Source organism: Egretta garzetta, unplaced genomic scaffold (genome assembly GCF_000687185.1).
Source record: "Egretta garzetta isolate BGI_Z169 unplaced genomic scaffold, ASM68718v1 scaffold340, whole genome shotgun sequence".
NCBI classification, from domain to species: Eukaryota; Metazoa; Chordata; class Aves; order Pelecaniformes; family Ardeidae; genus Egretta; species Egretta garzetta.
This window is the reverse complement of record NW_009258377.1, coordinates 1770906-1787206: the sequence shown is the minus strand read 5'-3', so window position 1 is coordinate 1787206 and position 16301 is coordinate 1770906. Positions and strand designations below refer to the sequence as shown.

General features: G+C 37.5%; 1 protein-coding gene across 1 annotated transcript; it reads left to right on the top strand.

Annotated features, from left to right (window-relative positions):
• The first annotated feature begins 337 nt into the window (after positions 1-337).
• UBXN2B (UBX domain protein 2B) lies at positions 338-15671 on the top strand. Its single transcript, XM_035895886.1, has 9 exons — positions 338-454; positions 2116-2216; positions 4700-4771; positions 6329-6488; positions 7041-7118; positions 8498-8607; positions 9083-9220; positions 11528-11689; positions 13852-15671. Exons 1-9 carry the CDS (start codon positions 338-340, stop codon positions 14012-14014), a joined length of 1101 nt encoding a protein of 366 aa, XP_035751779.1. The 3' UTR covers positions 14015-15671.
• Positions 15672-16301: the final 630 nt, after the last annotated feature.

The following is a 16301-nucleotide window of genomic DNA, read 5'->3' as shown; positions in this document are numbered from 1 at the left end:
GGGGCGGAGTGCCGTGTCCCCTCGGGGGTGCCCCTGGCCTTCCCCCGGGCCGCCCCTGAGGGGAGCGGGCCGTGCGCGGTTCCACAGCCCCTCTCGTTGCCAGTCGGGGCTGCCCCGCCGCCGCGAGCAGAGGCTGCCTTTTTTTCTTTCTCTTCCTCCCCCCCACCCCCTTTTTGAGGCTGGGAAGGAAAGGAAGGACGCCTCTGAAAGAGGACTGGGCACTTCAGGAAACGGTGGGTGGTCAGCCTGCGTGGTGGTCGGCTCTCCAGGGGACTGGAAGGGCTCTCCCGACGTTTCACGAGCTGGGTTTTAGCTGTACCTGAAGTTATTTGGCGCCATGGTATTTCCTGATTATTTGGTAGGAGTGGCCTTTCCCCGCATGGGAAACCTCCACGAAGTGGAGTCTCCAGAAACGTCAGGCTCCACCTTTGGGTGGTGTAAGGCTAAGGACAAGGTCTGTTCTCAGGTGTACCTGGGGAAAGTTTCAAGAGAGCGTGATCACAGATGTAACTCAGCATTGGTATTTCAGTGCTTAATTGCAAACACTTTTAGCGGTATTCCTTTTTTGTGCGTGACTTTGTATGAAGGTTCACAATATTTTAGCAACAAGTTGATTGGAAAACCAGTGAAACCTTTACTAACTCAGACTGTCCCTGTTTTATTTAATTGTACATAATTAACAGAGAAAGACTGATACAGTTTTCTTCTTTTCTTGATTGCTATCTGGGATTTTCGTAGGTTCTTGTTGAGATTAACTTTGCCACAGTATATAACAGTAATAAAGTCTGTGCTGATACTTTTGGTTCATAAGGTCTTTAGTTACTCAGCTGAAGCAGACAGGCATTTTGGGTAGATGATTATTGATAAAATGTTAAAAAATGAAGACGTACCCTCCTGGGTCAGAGTAGCTGGCCATCCATCTGTCCGGCTCAGTACTTGGTTTGTCGTGGCACCGTAAGGGATGCGGTATAAGAAATGTACAGAAGCCTGACCATGCCCTTTTATGCTCCCTCAGCATCCTTCAGTCTTTGGATTAGGGATGGTACAGGGTAGGTCTTTGGCTGTTCCTTTTAATGTCTGCTTGCGGACTTGTCTATGACTCACCCCATCAGCTTTACCCATCTGAAAGATGCCTGCTTGTATCTTCAGATAGAATGGAGGTCTTCAGTGGTTTTCTTGAGCTGTCTTGTTACTCAGTTTAATTTTCTTAATCGGTATAATTCCTCAGCTCGTATTTTTCCCCTGCAGAACACGCCTCGCAATAATATGGGGTTAGTATCCTGTGCTCATAGCAGTGTGTTTTGAAGGACGGATGATGTTTCATTTTATTTTAATGTGTATTCCTTCTACATAAAACTGTAATGAAACTGTAGCCTAGTACTTATTCTGGTGTGTATGATAAAATGTTAATATCACTCGCATAGTGTGAAAAAAATGGTTTGGGGACAAAATTAAGGATGATTTCACAAAGCAGAGTATTATTCCGCTAGTAAGTAAGATTGTAGTAAGTAAGTAAGGTTGCTAGAAATTACCTCGCACAACTTCCTAAATATGAACTTGCCGGGGATACGGCAGCATTTGGGGAACCTTTGTGAAAAACTTTTTAAAAAGTTACTTTAAAAGTTACTTTAAAAGTTAATTTGAGCCAGCAAGGCTGAATTGGATCTTAATTGTAGTACGAGCTTATTTGAATTACATTTTTTTCCATTTCTATGTAAAATGTGTGTAAAATTTGTTATTTGCTTCCCAGTCTTATCAGAGGAATACCTAGCAACTTCATTTCAATTTATTAACATTAATGAGATGATGCTTAATATATATGTACGTATATACTCCTGTGGTTCCGAATCTAATACAGGCTGAATGTAGCTAGTGATGCAGTGGGAACCAAATGAAAACAGAGTACAAGTTCCAAGTCACAATGGCATTAAACATTGTGTGGTTTTTCTCATAAAACAGAAAGGAAGTTGAATTTAGAGAAGTAGTTGGGGTTTCTCATGTTGATGTTTGTAATTTTCTGGAGATGCACACATTTTGCATTAGTTTTTGCTTGTTTCTGTTCCATGTGTAGTTCTAGACTTACAAGACTTCTAAAAAGAGTTCTGTTTCCTACAGTTGGCCTTGGCAGAGTTATATGAAGATGAAGCTAAAAGACAGTCATTATGTTCTGACAAACCAACAACTACAAAGATCAGTAACACAAAAATATCACAGAGGTAAGACGTGCTTTGTACTTCAGAACTCTGTTGAAAAGGTACTGTATTAGCTTATAAAACTTTTGTCATATTTACTTGATCTCCTCCTTGTATAAAAAGTTATCTACAACAATTCGTGATCTGGAATTGTGAATCCCTGTAATAATGCATAGTCTGTGTCTTCCCAGAATGCTTTTAAAAGTCTGTTTATTTAGGACCCTTTCTACTATATGGTATTCCAAAACACTTCAAACCCACTTGAGCTAAGGTAAGATTAAGATGCTGTAAGTGAAATGCAGTGTTGCTCTTTGTTTATGCAGATAGAATTTGGAAATTTGATGTATCGGAAAAATACTGCAGTTCTTTGCTTCTTCAGAATTCAGGAAATCAGTAGTTTGTGTGAAGTTTGGCAAGCGAGTTGCTTTGAGTATTGTACTTTAGGTCAGTACTATTTAAGTAACTAACCTGAAAAGACAAATATTAATTTGAAAAAATTTTAGTAGGTTCATTAGTAGGCTCATACAGGCCGAGAGAAGTAAGAAGGACTTCTTAATTAATTTGTCTGGTTTTGGTGGGTGAAAGGAAAGACACGTGTTTATGTATACATCCCAGTTTTGCTGGCCTGAAATGTTCGCAGTTCACATAGCATTTGAAGATTCAATGTAGTTTTAAATTTTTTATAAAGAAATCTTGCCAGTTTTAAATTAATTTTTATTTAAATTGTTTTAAAGAAGTCTTTAAATTATTACTGTCGCTGATGCCACAACAAGCCTTGCATTTGGCTTGTCTTTCAGTTGCTGCTGCCAACATGGATCTCTGTTTTAAAGGAGGTTAAGCAGCAGGAAGGTTCTTGGTCACCAGAGCCATGCTTCAAATGGATCTGCAAAGGCAGATCTTCAGGAAGAGGGACTTCAGCGTAATATGTGACCTTGGAAAATAAAAGGGGTTTTGGTGGGGTTTTTGTCTGTTTTGGTAAAACCACCAAAGCTGACTAATCAGCCACATGGAACACAGTTTATAAACAAATAAAGCAAACAGCTCCATTTACCAATACATATCATGAAGTTACAACTTCCCACTCCAACTGAAGTAAAAGCTGTATTACAGTATCTCGAATACTTCAGTGTGATGGCTGTTGGCAAACACTTGCTCTTTGTTGGCAATCATACTGGAATCTGTCAGAGAAAGATGAGATGGCTGCTATTTGCATGGTATCCAAAATGAGAAATGTTTTGAGTAGACTGGTTTTCTCTCAGATGAATAGTGTATTAATTGCAACGAAATACAGCGCTGCTCTTGAAGTCATCTACTCTGTTTGCCTTCCACAACTGCAGGTACAGAAGAATCTCTCTGAGCCCTGCTGGAACAAACGCCATATTACATGTGCTGTCATGTCAGGTCTTTCAAGAAACATAAGACTACTGTCACAAAAATACAAACCCCACAAAACCTGCAATATGACAAAGGAAGGACATAGAAGAGATTAAAGCATTTTTAGTGCCTGTGACCTAAGTCCATAAAAATACTATTATATTTTTTTTCTGAGAAAGTAATAAGAAACAGATCCTTCACTGGGATATAGAATTATATTGTTTTACCAACACTGATACTTAAAAAAGCGATGGCCTGCTCTACTAGACTGTAATTTCAAAGGTAATCAGACAGATTACATAAATCTGAACTAGTGATCTGCCATTACTCATATACCAGATTGAACGTTCTTATCCCATGGTAGCTGACTACCTACCTCATATACATCTTGCATTAATGATTTTTATCATTGAGTACTACAGGATAAGACCATATATCTCTACAGCTCATCCTAGCATTTTGCAAGCTAACAACCCTAGCTTGTCCTGTGGTTGCTTATTGCTGTCCCTACCATAAAACAGAATCTGATTCTGCATTTTAACTGTCTTTTGAAAGTCTTTGTGATGTTGCCATTTAGTGTATTTTTAAAATTGTGTAAAATAGAAGTAAAAACTAGTACTTTTTAGTTTCTAGGATCCTCGTAGACAGGGGCTTCAGGACATCAAAAAAAGCCAACATGGACTTCACTAGGCAACTTACCTCTTGACAGAAAAAGCTAAAATGTAGAAAGAATTTGAAGTGTAATTAATTCTGGTAAGCTGGATTCTGAAACGGGTGTTGAGCTTGCACCCTGTGTTATCTGTGGGATCACCAGTGGCATAAAGCAGAATTCTGCATAATCTGTGCTAGAATAGGATTGAATAGTTCAGTTGGAAGGGACCTACAATGATCGTCTAGTCCAACTGTTACTGCAAAATGACTCTGCTCTACACATGCCCTTTCCTGCTTATTCTCTGAGAAGCATTTGTGGCTATGTACTTGGGCAAAAAGAAGTATGGTGAGAACAAAAACACCCTAACAATTTGATATCCTTAGTTTTTGAAAAATAAGTGGTTTCAGAAGTTAGATATGAAGTACTTAGTGAAGTGGATGTACCAGTCATCTTCAAACTTTTTCTTTTATTCTCTTGGCAGTCTTAAAATTGATTCTCTTAGAAGGCTGAGAAAACCAGAGAGAAGCATGAGCGATGACAAAGAAAACCAAAGGTATTTTTAAAACAAAAACATTCTGGGTTTTTTTTTTTCATTTTTTTCAGTTGTGAAAGTAACTGGGTTTTTTTGTGACATTCACACTTTGCTCCCCCGTTTTTCAAAATGCATGTCAGCTAAGTCTCCTGCAAAGAGCTAGTAACTACAGAGATGCTATGTGACTTATTAGAGTAAGTGTTAGCTGCGCACTGCTGTAGTAAAACTGTATTCAGAAGAATCAGGCTGTAGTGATCTAGGACCTGTAGATGCCTTAATGCATGACTGTATGGATGTAAATGTTGTAACTTACACTTGGACTCAAGCTTTTTTGCCTTTTCTCAAGTATCCTGAATTTTTCTGTGTATCCATTACTCAAATATTTGAGTACTTCCTGTCTTTCTTGAATACAAATTCTGATGAGAATTCTTCTTTCATCTCCTTACCACTATCATTCTTTTAAATCTAATAGTTAAATATTTTCCATATAAGTGGCAACTGGGATAAAAAATACAGAATTATGTACAAAGGACAGGATACCAATGGATTGCCAGTTATGTGACATCATAAAAGCAGTATGATGGTACAGCATCTTCATACCCACTATTGGTTTTGGGTAGTTGTAAAATATGGTGGAATCAACAGCATTTTGAAGTCATTGACCTGAGAGACAGTTTCACATGGATTAATTGATTTGCCTTGCCCCAAGTGGTTAAGTGCAAAAGTTAAGGAAAGTAGAAAGCACTTATTTTATTAGTTACTAACACTTCTTGTAATCAAAGACAAAACACTCTCAGGTTTGCCAGGTTTTGTATTTATATACAGATTTTTTTACAGAATTTATTCTATTTGTATTTAGAGGTTTATAGCGCCTTCCTCAAGATAATAATCAAGGAATTTCTTGATCTTCATAATCAGATAGTTTTGAACAGAACTATTTGTAGTTTAGCCTTTTATCTCCAAGAGCTAGAAATAGGGCTGTGTTGAAGAAAAAGAACACAAATTAGCTTTCACAGCAGTTTCTGCATATTTTAAAATGCCTTGAAAGGTTAATTATTAAAAACTTTCCATGTCTGATATTGGCAGGAATAGAACTATACTAGATCTTTAAACGAAAAGATGAAATTGTGGCACTGTTCAGGTCTTCCAAGAACAGTTTTATGCTTGTTCTGCCAAGGCAGTGTTAGTTGTGAATCTATATTCTAACCAGCCCAGGCACAGTCCTATGCACAGGACATCCCTAAGGAAATTGGTCTTTCTGGGAGCAGGCAGCATCCACGTAAGATGAGGTGTATAAAGCCCTGGCTGCATCAGGACAGCATTCACTTAATCATATGGCCTTGGCCCCTAACCTCTGGAGTCTGTTCCAGAAGGCACCTTGGTAGTTTAGTTAGTGAAATGTCTTTGGAGTAGTGCTGCTTGGATTGCAGAACCAAGTGGAACATTTCTGTGATCAGAATGAAAATGTTTTGTACCAAATTTGGCTCTTTGTTCATTAATTTTTTTCTTTTGATGGGAAGAGGAAAATTACATTTATCATCTAAAGCATTGTTGCTTATGAATGTTACTATTCTAAAGGTTTTATTCAGGTGACTCGGAATATAGAGGATTACAGATTTCTGGGGCTTCTAATAACCCGAGTAAAATTGTTGCTGAACTCTTCAAGGAAGCAAAAGAACATGGGGCTGTCCCATTAGATGAAGCCTCAAGAGCATCTGGTGATTTCAGTAAAGCTAAGGTAAAAGTTAAAAGATATTTTGATTTCTGTTTACATTAGTCTCTCTGAAAATTATCTAACCACATGAGAGCAAATATGCCTTTTTGTGGTTTGCGAATAGCAGAGGATTTGAACAACACAGTTGTGTATTATCTGCACTCAAATAATTTGCTCTAGAAAATAAAGTGAGGAGGAACTGCACAATTTCAGGGGAAATCGTTAGAAATCAACCTGAACTGGAATGATTTGCTTTATTTTTCAATTTAAATTGATCTAAAACCCCCCAAAACTGCAGTTGCATCCCAATCAAAATCACTTATCTGTTGAATTACCAATGTTTGAAAAAGTGTACAGATTAGAAACTGAAACGCATCACATAAAACCTGCTTAGCCTGATTATGGTTACTAGGTATAATTTTCCACTTAGAAAATGTAGATACAAGTTGGAACAGTCTATTTGCTTTTTATCACAGAAGCAAGTTTGCCGATGCTTCTATTTGCACCTAGGTAAGAATTTTAATAAACTGTTTCAGATACTTATTTCAATAAACTTTTCTATGTATTTTTTTCCAGTCATTTTCTGGTGGTGGATATAGGTTGGGTGACTCATCGCAGAAGCATTCTGAATACATATACGGAGAAAATCAAGATGTAAGTAAAATTCTGAATAGCAGGAAACAGCATCTCCAACAGATGTCTGCTTAATCATGTTCACAGCTTGAAATGCTAGTATTACAGTAACTATGTCTGTGAGGAAAAACTAACATCTAAATATTAGATATCTGTTAGGTAGAAATTGTTGAAGTGTCCACAGAAGACAGATGTTCACCGGATACCCCTAAGGCCTCCATTGTGGAATTTTCTGACATAAATTACTTTGAAATTCTTAGCAAACATTCCTTTCAGTTACTTTCCTCCAGCTGCTGTTCTACATTCTTTTAGCTATGCTAACATTTTAATCCTCTTAGCCTAGGAATTGTCTCTTCTTGTGGCATGCAAAGTAGCCAGTCTCAAACTGGAGGGCATGGATGTATTCCAGGAATGGTGAAACAGCGGGTTAGAGGCCTTTGGAAAATTGTCTGCCCTTTCTCTCCTCTCACTTAAAAGGCAGGAGTTGAGGGAGGGGAAGGGGGGAGCGGAAACAAAGTTCTCTACACTTTGTCATTCAGGTAATGGCTAGAGCAAATGTTAAGCTTATCTAGAAACATAACCAAGAAATGTCAGGCCAAAAGATGTGGCTCATGCTGGGGGGTGCTGTCATGTCACACCAGGAGCTGCTACCTTCTACTGTCTTAAGTAATACTTCTACTCTTTATGTAATGGCCAGCTGTACTGAGCCAGAAGCCTGTTGCAATGGGGTAACCACAACTGGGGGCAGGGATAATTCTCTGAGGGTGGGTCAGTTTTCGTGGCTAGGGAAGCCTAAATGTGCTGGACTGCAAGGCGCTAGTTGCAGGGAAGAGAGGTGTGGGCTCTGAAGGTGGAAGGCTCTGGCTGGAGGTACAGGCACGCAGCAAAATAAGGAGTGAAGGAGGCTGGTTTCCAGGATTCTCAGCATTTGAACTGAATGGAGCTCGTATCAACTTTTTTTGTAATAATTTGAGGAAAGAATACTCTTTGCTGTAACTGAGGTAGGGACAGAAATTCGTAATTTTATGGATTTATTTCTTATTTATCAACAAGAAAGCTTTAGTGCTTTTTAAAAGTAGTCGGAACACTGAAGATCACTGCACAGTCACTGTATATCATCTGTTACATCATGGATAGCAAATTAAGAGATTCTTTTTCTCCAAGTGTAAAAGTGGTCCTGAAGTAGATAGTAGTCTATAACTATTATTTGTTTTTTAAAAGGATTCTGGATAGTTACAGTGTAGTGGTCTGTTCTTTTGTCATTTGCATCTTGTTTGTGGTCTGCTACAAAAACCTGTTAAGTATAGATCAAAAATTCTATAACTAGTCTGTATGAAATTGAAATACCTTATTTGTCTATCTTCACTTCTTTTTTTTATTTGACCGTTTTTGCTTCATAGGTTCAAATTTTGCTGAAATTATGGAGGAATGGCTTCAGTTTAGACGATGGCGAGTTGAGATCCTATTCAGACCCAACGAATGCTCAGTTTCTTGAGTCTGTTAAAAGAGGGTAAGTTTAAAATGGCAACTCTTTTGAGGTATGTGTTTCAAGTGAAGTGAAGAAAACCACTTTCTCCGCATGTTTATAGTTACTAAAGGCTTCAGGCTTCTTCTCTGCCTGCACCCATAAAATGTGTTCTATATTTGTCATCAGATGCTTGGGGCGTTTAAAAATTTGGAACACTTTGGTGCCTTCTGGTGGTTTAACTCCGAATATTACTTGCTACAGACAGCTGTTAGATTCACGTTTTGTTAGCGCATTCTGAGCTTTGTCTGTCAGATCACTCATCTTTTTTTCTTCCTTTTAGTTTTTCATTTTATCTGTTGTTTTGGGATTAAATGAATTCATAAAACAATTGGAGGTATATGACTTTTAAAGTAAACATATTAATAGTGTCTACTCATACCGCAGAGTGTAAAATTTTTGTGCAATTGTGTACTACAGTTCAGAATGTAATTGGGAAACTTTTATTTTTGTAAATAAGGGAAATTCCTGTGGAACTGCAGCGACTTGTTCATGGTGGCCAGGTTAATTTGGATATGGAAGACCACCAAGAACAGGAATATGTGAAGCCTAGACTGCGATTCAAAGCTTTCAGTGGAGAAGGGCAAAAACTTGGAAGGTAAAAAACACTAGGTTTCCTGTTGTGTGTTCATATGCTATTTCAGAAGTGGATTTAATCAATTAGGAGACTGTCAGAGAAGCTAATCAGATGACAAAAGGAATATGAAATTATTCTGTGTCACAAGTCTCAGCCCTGATTTCAGAGTCACCAGGACTCATGGAAGTTTATATATAATCTTAAAAAAAAGTTAAGTCTTAGTCCTGTGTCCTGGAACTGCTCATAGATTTGCTAGCTACTTTGTGCTTTGTTGTGGCTATGAGATTTCTCTGCCTGTTCTTGCATGTAATTTTGCCTATAATTTTTTTTAACTTCAGCTGTATTTAAAACAGGAGCAAAGGAAGCTGAAAGGAGATTGGCTCTGTACGAACTTCATGATAAACATCTGCCTGGATAGAGGAAGCAGATCCAAACAATTATTCCCTATTTAGTGAGGAACAGGCAGAACTTAGTCATAATGTGATACTGGCCAGTAAGGACATACTCAACTCTGGCTTAGCTGCAATACATGTCTTTTACTGCTGGGATCATCACAAAGGGAACAGGAAATGCTATTGCAACAGTATGGCTGATGCTTGACTTAATGCAGATGGAAAGTCTGTTTGTATGGGAGCAAGTCAGCTATTTTTTCTGAAATGAAGCAGCAATACTGTCCTGAAATATTACCTTGTAAACAGTTGCTCATTATAACTTATACAAGGTAAGTCTGTTACCTTTAAGAAAGAGAAACAATTTGATAATTTTTTATTTGATCCAAAATAAATGAGCAATAAGTTGTATGAAAATATCTCAACTTTTACTAGGATTTGATTAAAACTTCAAATGATGCTGCAAAAAATGTATAGTAGGAGCTGTTTTTTTAAAAACAACCAAACAGAGAAATTGTGTATGTTCTCCTAGATGAAATAATACTGCAAAGCCTGGATTGTGGGAGAGGAGGGAGTCAATTTTCAACCTCTGACTGGAGCTCCCACTGCCTCCAATTCTAGTGTCATCTCCAACTACAGTATAAAATTCATAAATGTAGTAAACCCCCTGAAATTTAATGATTTAGAAAAGCTTATACCTGGTTCTGTTTGATTTGCTGTCCTGGTGCAGGAGTAGGCTGATGCTGTTAAAGCTCTAACATGTATAAGTCAGTTGCACTGATGCATAATGTGCCAAAATTCCTTCCTGTGACGGAACATTTCAGACTACTTCATCCAAAAGTGCATAATCTCTGTTCGGCTTAAGTCAGTCAGTAAGAATAAACAGTAATGTGACCTCAACTCTGCCAGTCATTAGCTTTTTCATGTAACATTTATAGGCTTTATAACATCATTTCCAGCTGATTTGGTGTTGACTGTTGAATTGTAAATACCTCTGGGTTTCTGTTCATGATTGCATTTATTCATGTAATACGTTTGTTTGCCAAAAAAAAGGTATTACTGGTGTGCCTCTGCAAGTAATTTAATTCAGTACATGATTCGTAGCTGTTTCCAATCTATATTTTGTCTTTTGAAAAGAGAAGAAATGTGCCCAGTAAAACTGAGAAGGTGGTAAGCTCTGGTAGGAGTGATGTAGGGAACAATTGTATATAGTAACTTCTTCACTTGCTCAGATTATTAAAGAAAATAGGTGGGGAAGAGAGGAGGTTCTGTATATAATAAACTGTGCACACCTGTTGTGTGACATTTTTGTTTGTTTTGTGGCTTGTGAAGTCTCAGGTATGTAAGCAATGAAAAGAGTAGCCAAATAGTTACCTCCAATCAGATTTATATTACTTCTATACTAAATGTAAAAAAAATTCCAAGCTTACTATGTGGTGGTATCAATTACCTGTGAGTATCATTTGTGCTCTAAAAGGGTGGGGGATGCCTGGAACCATAAAGTAGTGCTTCTGAACACAAAAACACTAAAGCAGTTTCGGTCAGTTTAATGCAGTGTAATGGCACATGATTATTTTTTAATATAGTCTATGAGGTACGATGTATAAATCTCAGTATCATTTCATGCTCTGTAAGCATAAACAAAGATGGTTTTGTTTGTACTTGATTACCTATTTAAAATCATCCATATGTAATGATAAGCACAGTTATCAGAAAAATAAATACAAAATATTGCAATGATTTACAAGAAACTACAAAAGCATTATTTGTGTCTCTAAAAAGCTGTATTTATACTTAGTTCAGATAACTTTGAGAAGATTTTCATTGCTAACATACTAAGTATACATGGTAGTCATTCAGTGAAAAAGACAACTGAAACGTTATTCAGTTCTGGTTTGACTCCATTAATAACATCTAGTTTATTTTTTTAATCCTTTAGCCTTACACCTGAAATAGTCAGCACACCTTCATCCCCAGAGGAGGAGGAGAAATCTATTCTTAATGCGCCTGTTCTGATTGATGATTCCATGCCAGCAACTAAAATTCAAATTAGGTTAGCAGATGGAAGCCGATTAATACAAAGATTTAATCAAACACACAGGTAAATTGATTCTGCATCAATGCACGTAACCATAACTATTTCGATGTTTGTTTTTTTGTCGTTAAATTCATATCAGCAAGACAGCAAAAAGGGGAAGAATACAGCGCCACTTGAATGTTATAGCTCTGTGTCATTTTCATAACATAGATGTACTGCTAAATTGACTATCAAAGCAAAATTTTGTAATTGGAAACAGAAGATATTTGATAACTGCAAAGTCACAAACTTTCATGACCAGTTATGTCCTGTGATTTGGAAGGACATGGTACCAGCCTTAACTCTTCTTAGGGCAACTGAAATCTGGACAACCTCACTGTGTAGTCATCCTAACCCTGGTCCCTTCTTGGGAGGAGCATGTGGCTGACTCAGATGATCCTGTGAAGGCATTTTATTGCAAGGTGTTTTGGAGTATAGTCTGAATTGGAATATAGACCACACTACAGGCAGAGAAACACTTTGGCCCATAATCAAGCTTTCTACCTTGCTGCACTTGAGACTATGACTAAGCAGGACATGTATACAAGTCTGCAGCTTGTATACAGAAAAGTATATGGACATAACATACTCATTTGCAATTTGGCATTTAGGCTGGACATAATACTGAGAACCGACCTTTGTTTTGTTTTGGATGGTCATCTCCTAGGAACTGGCAGCGTGTGAACTTGGTGGGTTTTTTGGATTTGTTCGTTCGCTGATTAGAGCTTGCCATCAGTTTTATTGACATTGTTGGGGTATTGCCACAAACAGTGTTGGCCAACCCCATTTATTTGCCTAAAAGGTTGTGTTAGTGCAAGGTTCTGCAAAGCTCTACTTTGCACTGTGTGGCTGAGAGAACTTTGGGCAGAGGGCAGAGATTTGGGCAAGTAGTTCCACCCACGCTTCACAGCAAGCAGGGTTCAAACAGCCCTGGTCTGAAATCTGCACCATTGTGTCAGAACACAGCTGAAACTGAGCTTGAATATTGCCTTGGTGGTAGTCTTAGCATGGGCCCAATTCCATGTTAATATTGTTGCACGGAGAGTTCACCTGTTTCCTCTTTCCTTCTGGCGCAGAGTAAGGGCAGAGCAAATGTGCAGCTTTCTTCACCTGACAACATACACAGACCACACTGAGGCAATTTTAGCTGAGATGCCAATAGGAAGGAAGATGAGGCAATAATTTCCCATATTTTAGCAGACCTGATAGCACAGGCTCAGATCCTTTCTTCACAGCACCTGCTGTAGAAATGACTTAGATAAATAGTAGGGTTCATCAGGAGCCTCTGTAGCCATGATGTGTTTTCTTTTGCCTGTGTGAAAAAGTAGAAGTGGTAAACTTCCCAGTAACATCTGTAACCAAGGATGTGTTGACAGAAGCTTATTTTAATCATTATTAACTTTCTCTTGGATGTGGATCTCTTTAGTTATCCTTGCCATATGTATGATCTAAATCAGCTACTAAAGTGGATCGCTTGTGTCATAAGCCTGGAAGATGGATAGAAAGTTGAAGTCCCTGCCTATTTGGCTACAGTAAATCTGCCTACTTATTAGTTACAATAGATCTTCAAAGATTTATTCTCAGTTTACTGTCTTAGGTGAGATTTCAAATTTCAGTTTCATCTCTAAAATCTTACTTATTTTTCACCCATGTCTTATAAAACTAAATTGTTCTTGTTATACTGTTGACATGAGTGTTTTATGACCTGTTGTTCAGAAATTCAGTGCCAAGTGAAAGTAGGGGAAACCTCGTGCTATTAATAATTTCCCTCTGCTTTCTCATCACTGTCACCATACATATTTTAAGAGTCCTCCTTCCATTAATAATTTAGCATTTTTGGAATATACTATTTAATAGTGAAATTTTTGACACTTGGTCTTGAAGTTACTTCACTTTCTATGCTAAGTATCAGTTTTCAATCTACTTCTATGTTACAAATTTTATTTCTGTTATTGGAGAAAACAAGCAACATCCATTTTAATTTTTCAGGTTTTATATGCAAGAAGCAAAAAAATTCTAGCCTACAACTGTTAGTCATCTGGATCAAATGGAAATGTAAAATCAATAGGAGATACTAAATGGTTTAGTCTGTTAGAAGGTTGTGTGTTCTCTGATCATCTTAAAGTTCAGAGATTTATGTCAAAATTGAATCATACATAGTTTTCATGTCCATATCCTTTCCACAGGATTAAGGATATTCGAGATTTCATTATCCAGTCCCGTCCAGCATTTGCAACAACTGATTTTGTTCTTGTGACTACCTTTCCAAATAAAGAGCTAACAGATGAAAGCCTGACACTACAAGAAGCAGATATTCTTAACACTGTGATTCTTCAGCAACTAAAGTAATCTTACAGTTGTTGGTGCAATATAGGGAGCGTGCTGTATTGTCATACAATATGTTTCCAGCAGATGAAAAAAAGGAAAGATCAGTGTCTTTTTATTCCTCCACTTTCATGGATCAGATTTTTGGGTTTCATGTCTTCCAGCTGTAGCATATCTAACTTTATTTTAATTTCTCAACATTGTTTAGCCTTTTTTCAGTGTTAAAATTAAGCTTCCCAATTATAGTATGTTTCAAACCGCATCTTGTACTAAATATGAAGTGAAATATGACTTCATGACTCTGCATTATTCTGAGGGGGAGGGGGGAAGAAGCATTTTTCTGAAGGGGACGGTATCTTTCATACAGTTGGTAAGATTTGCACTATGGAAATGTTTTATGCTGCATTGACAAACAGCCATTTGAAAACTTACCCTGTAGGTTATGTTTACTTTCCGAGCTGTATTAAGGTGTTTTGTTTAATAGGTTGACAGATAATTAATGCCCTAATATAATTTTTGTATATTCTGTTTGTAGTGTTTCATGTGCAGTATAATATTTATATTCCAGTTTTTATGTAATTTTTCCCTGTATCATTGCTCGTATGAGTGAATCGGTTCAGGAGATGCAAACCTCAGCTGTTGCAGACTATAATAGATTGTTCTCATTTGTATTCTAGTTGTTCTACTTGTGGTGAAAATAAGTATGCATTTTATTTCCCTCTTGACGTTAGAGAAATGGGAGAGACCACTGTCTCTGGAGAAATACTGTGACTTAGATTTCATGAGAGAGTAGGCCTGCGGTCACTTTGAACCTGAATATGCAGTTGAACCCTGTGCAGCTACATGATTCTTCACATGAACAGTTACTTAAATAAGCCCAAACAAAAAACACCGAGGTGCACAAACATAGAACTTGTTTATGCTGTCACTTGCATGCACAAAAGTAGACATGTTAATTGGTCGTGTATTTTTGACCTGAATTTCAGGTCTTTATATTTGGAATTTTGGCCAAAGGCATTTTGTAATATTCAGTGGGGATTTGGTTTTGCAGCTTTCGCTATACTTGTTTGGAAGCTGTATAATAAAACCCCTTAGTCTTTGAAATTCTATATTTTTTCAGATAACTTTGCCCTACACTGCAGTATGCAGGTAGGAATCTTAGGTTGTGGGCAAACTGGCTGCTGTGCTTTAGTAGTATGCAATTTTATAGTATTTGTGGCTTTATATCAGATGAGTGGATCGCACTCTGAAGGAGGGTAAATGGGCTGTATCTCTTTGTACCAGTATATGTGTTAAAAATGCTGTTTTCACTGATTATTTTATTCTGAAAATATCAGTACTTATTTATGCTAAGCTTATAATTGCTCAGTATATTTGATTAATCTTACATTTTTACCTCAAAGTAGATATTTGAGTAAATTCTAAACGTGCAATTGTATTTGAAGTATTTTGTTTTGTAATCTGAATATCTGCATGATTTTAATCACGATTCATTTCACGTGCTAAGTAATTAAAGTTTTAAACTAAAAAGACCATAGGCAACACTTCTTGTTTTCTTCCCAATTTATGTTGTGATGAAGTGGTGATTGTGTTGCGTGCCAAATATTTAAGCCTAAACAGAAAGGAATGGACACTTACTATGCATATATTTTATATACTAATACTGCTCTATATAAATGGAAGGCCAAAGCCAGTATTGTGATAGCGATCTTGGACGGTCCGTGGTTTGGGCGTATTTCAGTTCAGAATATAGATAAAGCTGCATTGCTTACTACGTCTGAAGACCATTATTAATTAAACACTGATGTACGAAGGACAGTGGTTAACTGAATTATATGTTTTTCCTCCTACTATGCCAAACCCACAACTGCATACTATCACAACCTCTTTGTTTCAAATAGCTGGTAAATTTTAGTGTTCAGTAGCAACTGACAGTAGGTGGGGTTCCCAAGAATTGACATTATTTTGTCAAGCACTAAGAAAATGTATCAATGCCTGTGCTTAAATATTTCACTTCTCAGTACTTTAAAACCTATAGAATCTTCCATCTCATAATTTTGTCATACCTTTTATTAACATTAAATTCTCACTCTTGTAGCTAACGTCTTGGCATTTCTGGCACAGAACAGCTCTTTGTATATAGACCTATGTGGATATGCAGTTAAGACTGGCTGCAAGGGAGAAGGGAGACTGCAACCAGGGAGAAGGGACTTGGTAGAGTCTTCCCACACAGCAAGGCTGCTGAGCTTCTTGGGAAACCCTCTTAGTTTCCATGAAATACAGGTAATAATCCTGCCCCTTGTCCTTGTAG

What these genes read in the sequence shown, in the direction of transcription:
- UBXN2B (XM_035895886.1), top strand. Translation starts at nt 338, where the DNA reads ATGGTATTTCCTGATTATTTGGTAGGAGTGGCCTTTCCCCGCATGGGA. An exon ending in TATACGGAGAAAATCAAGAT is followed by an intron (nt 7,119 to 8,497) that starts GTAAGTAAAATT and finishes TTTGCTTCATAG; the next exon opens with GTTCAAATTTTGCTGAAATT. An exon ending in GAAGGGCAAAAACTTGGAAG is followed by an intron (nt 9,221 to 11,527) that starts GTAAAAAACACT and finishes TTAATCCTTTAG; the next exon opens with CCTTACACCTGAAATAGTCA.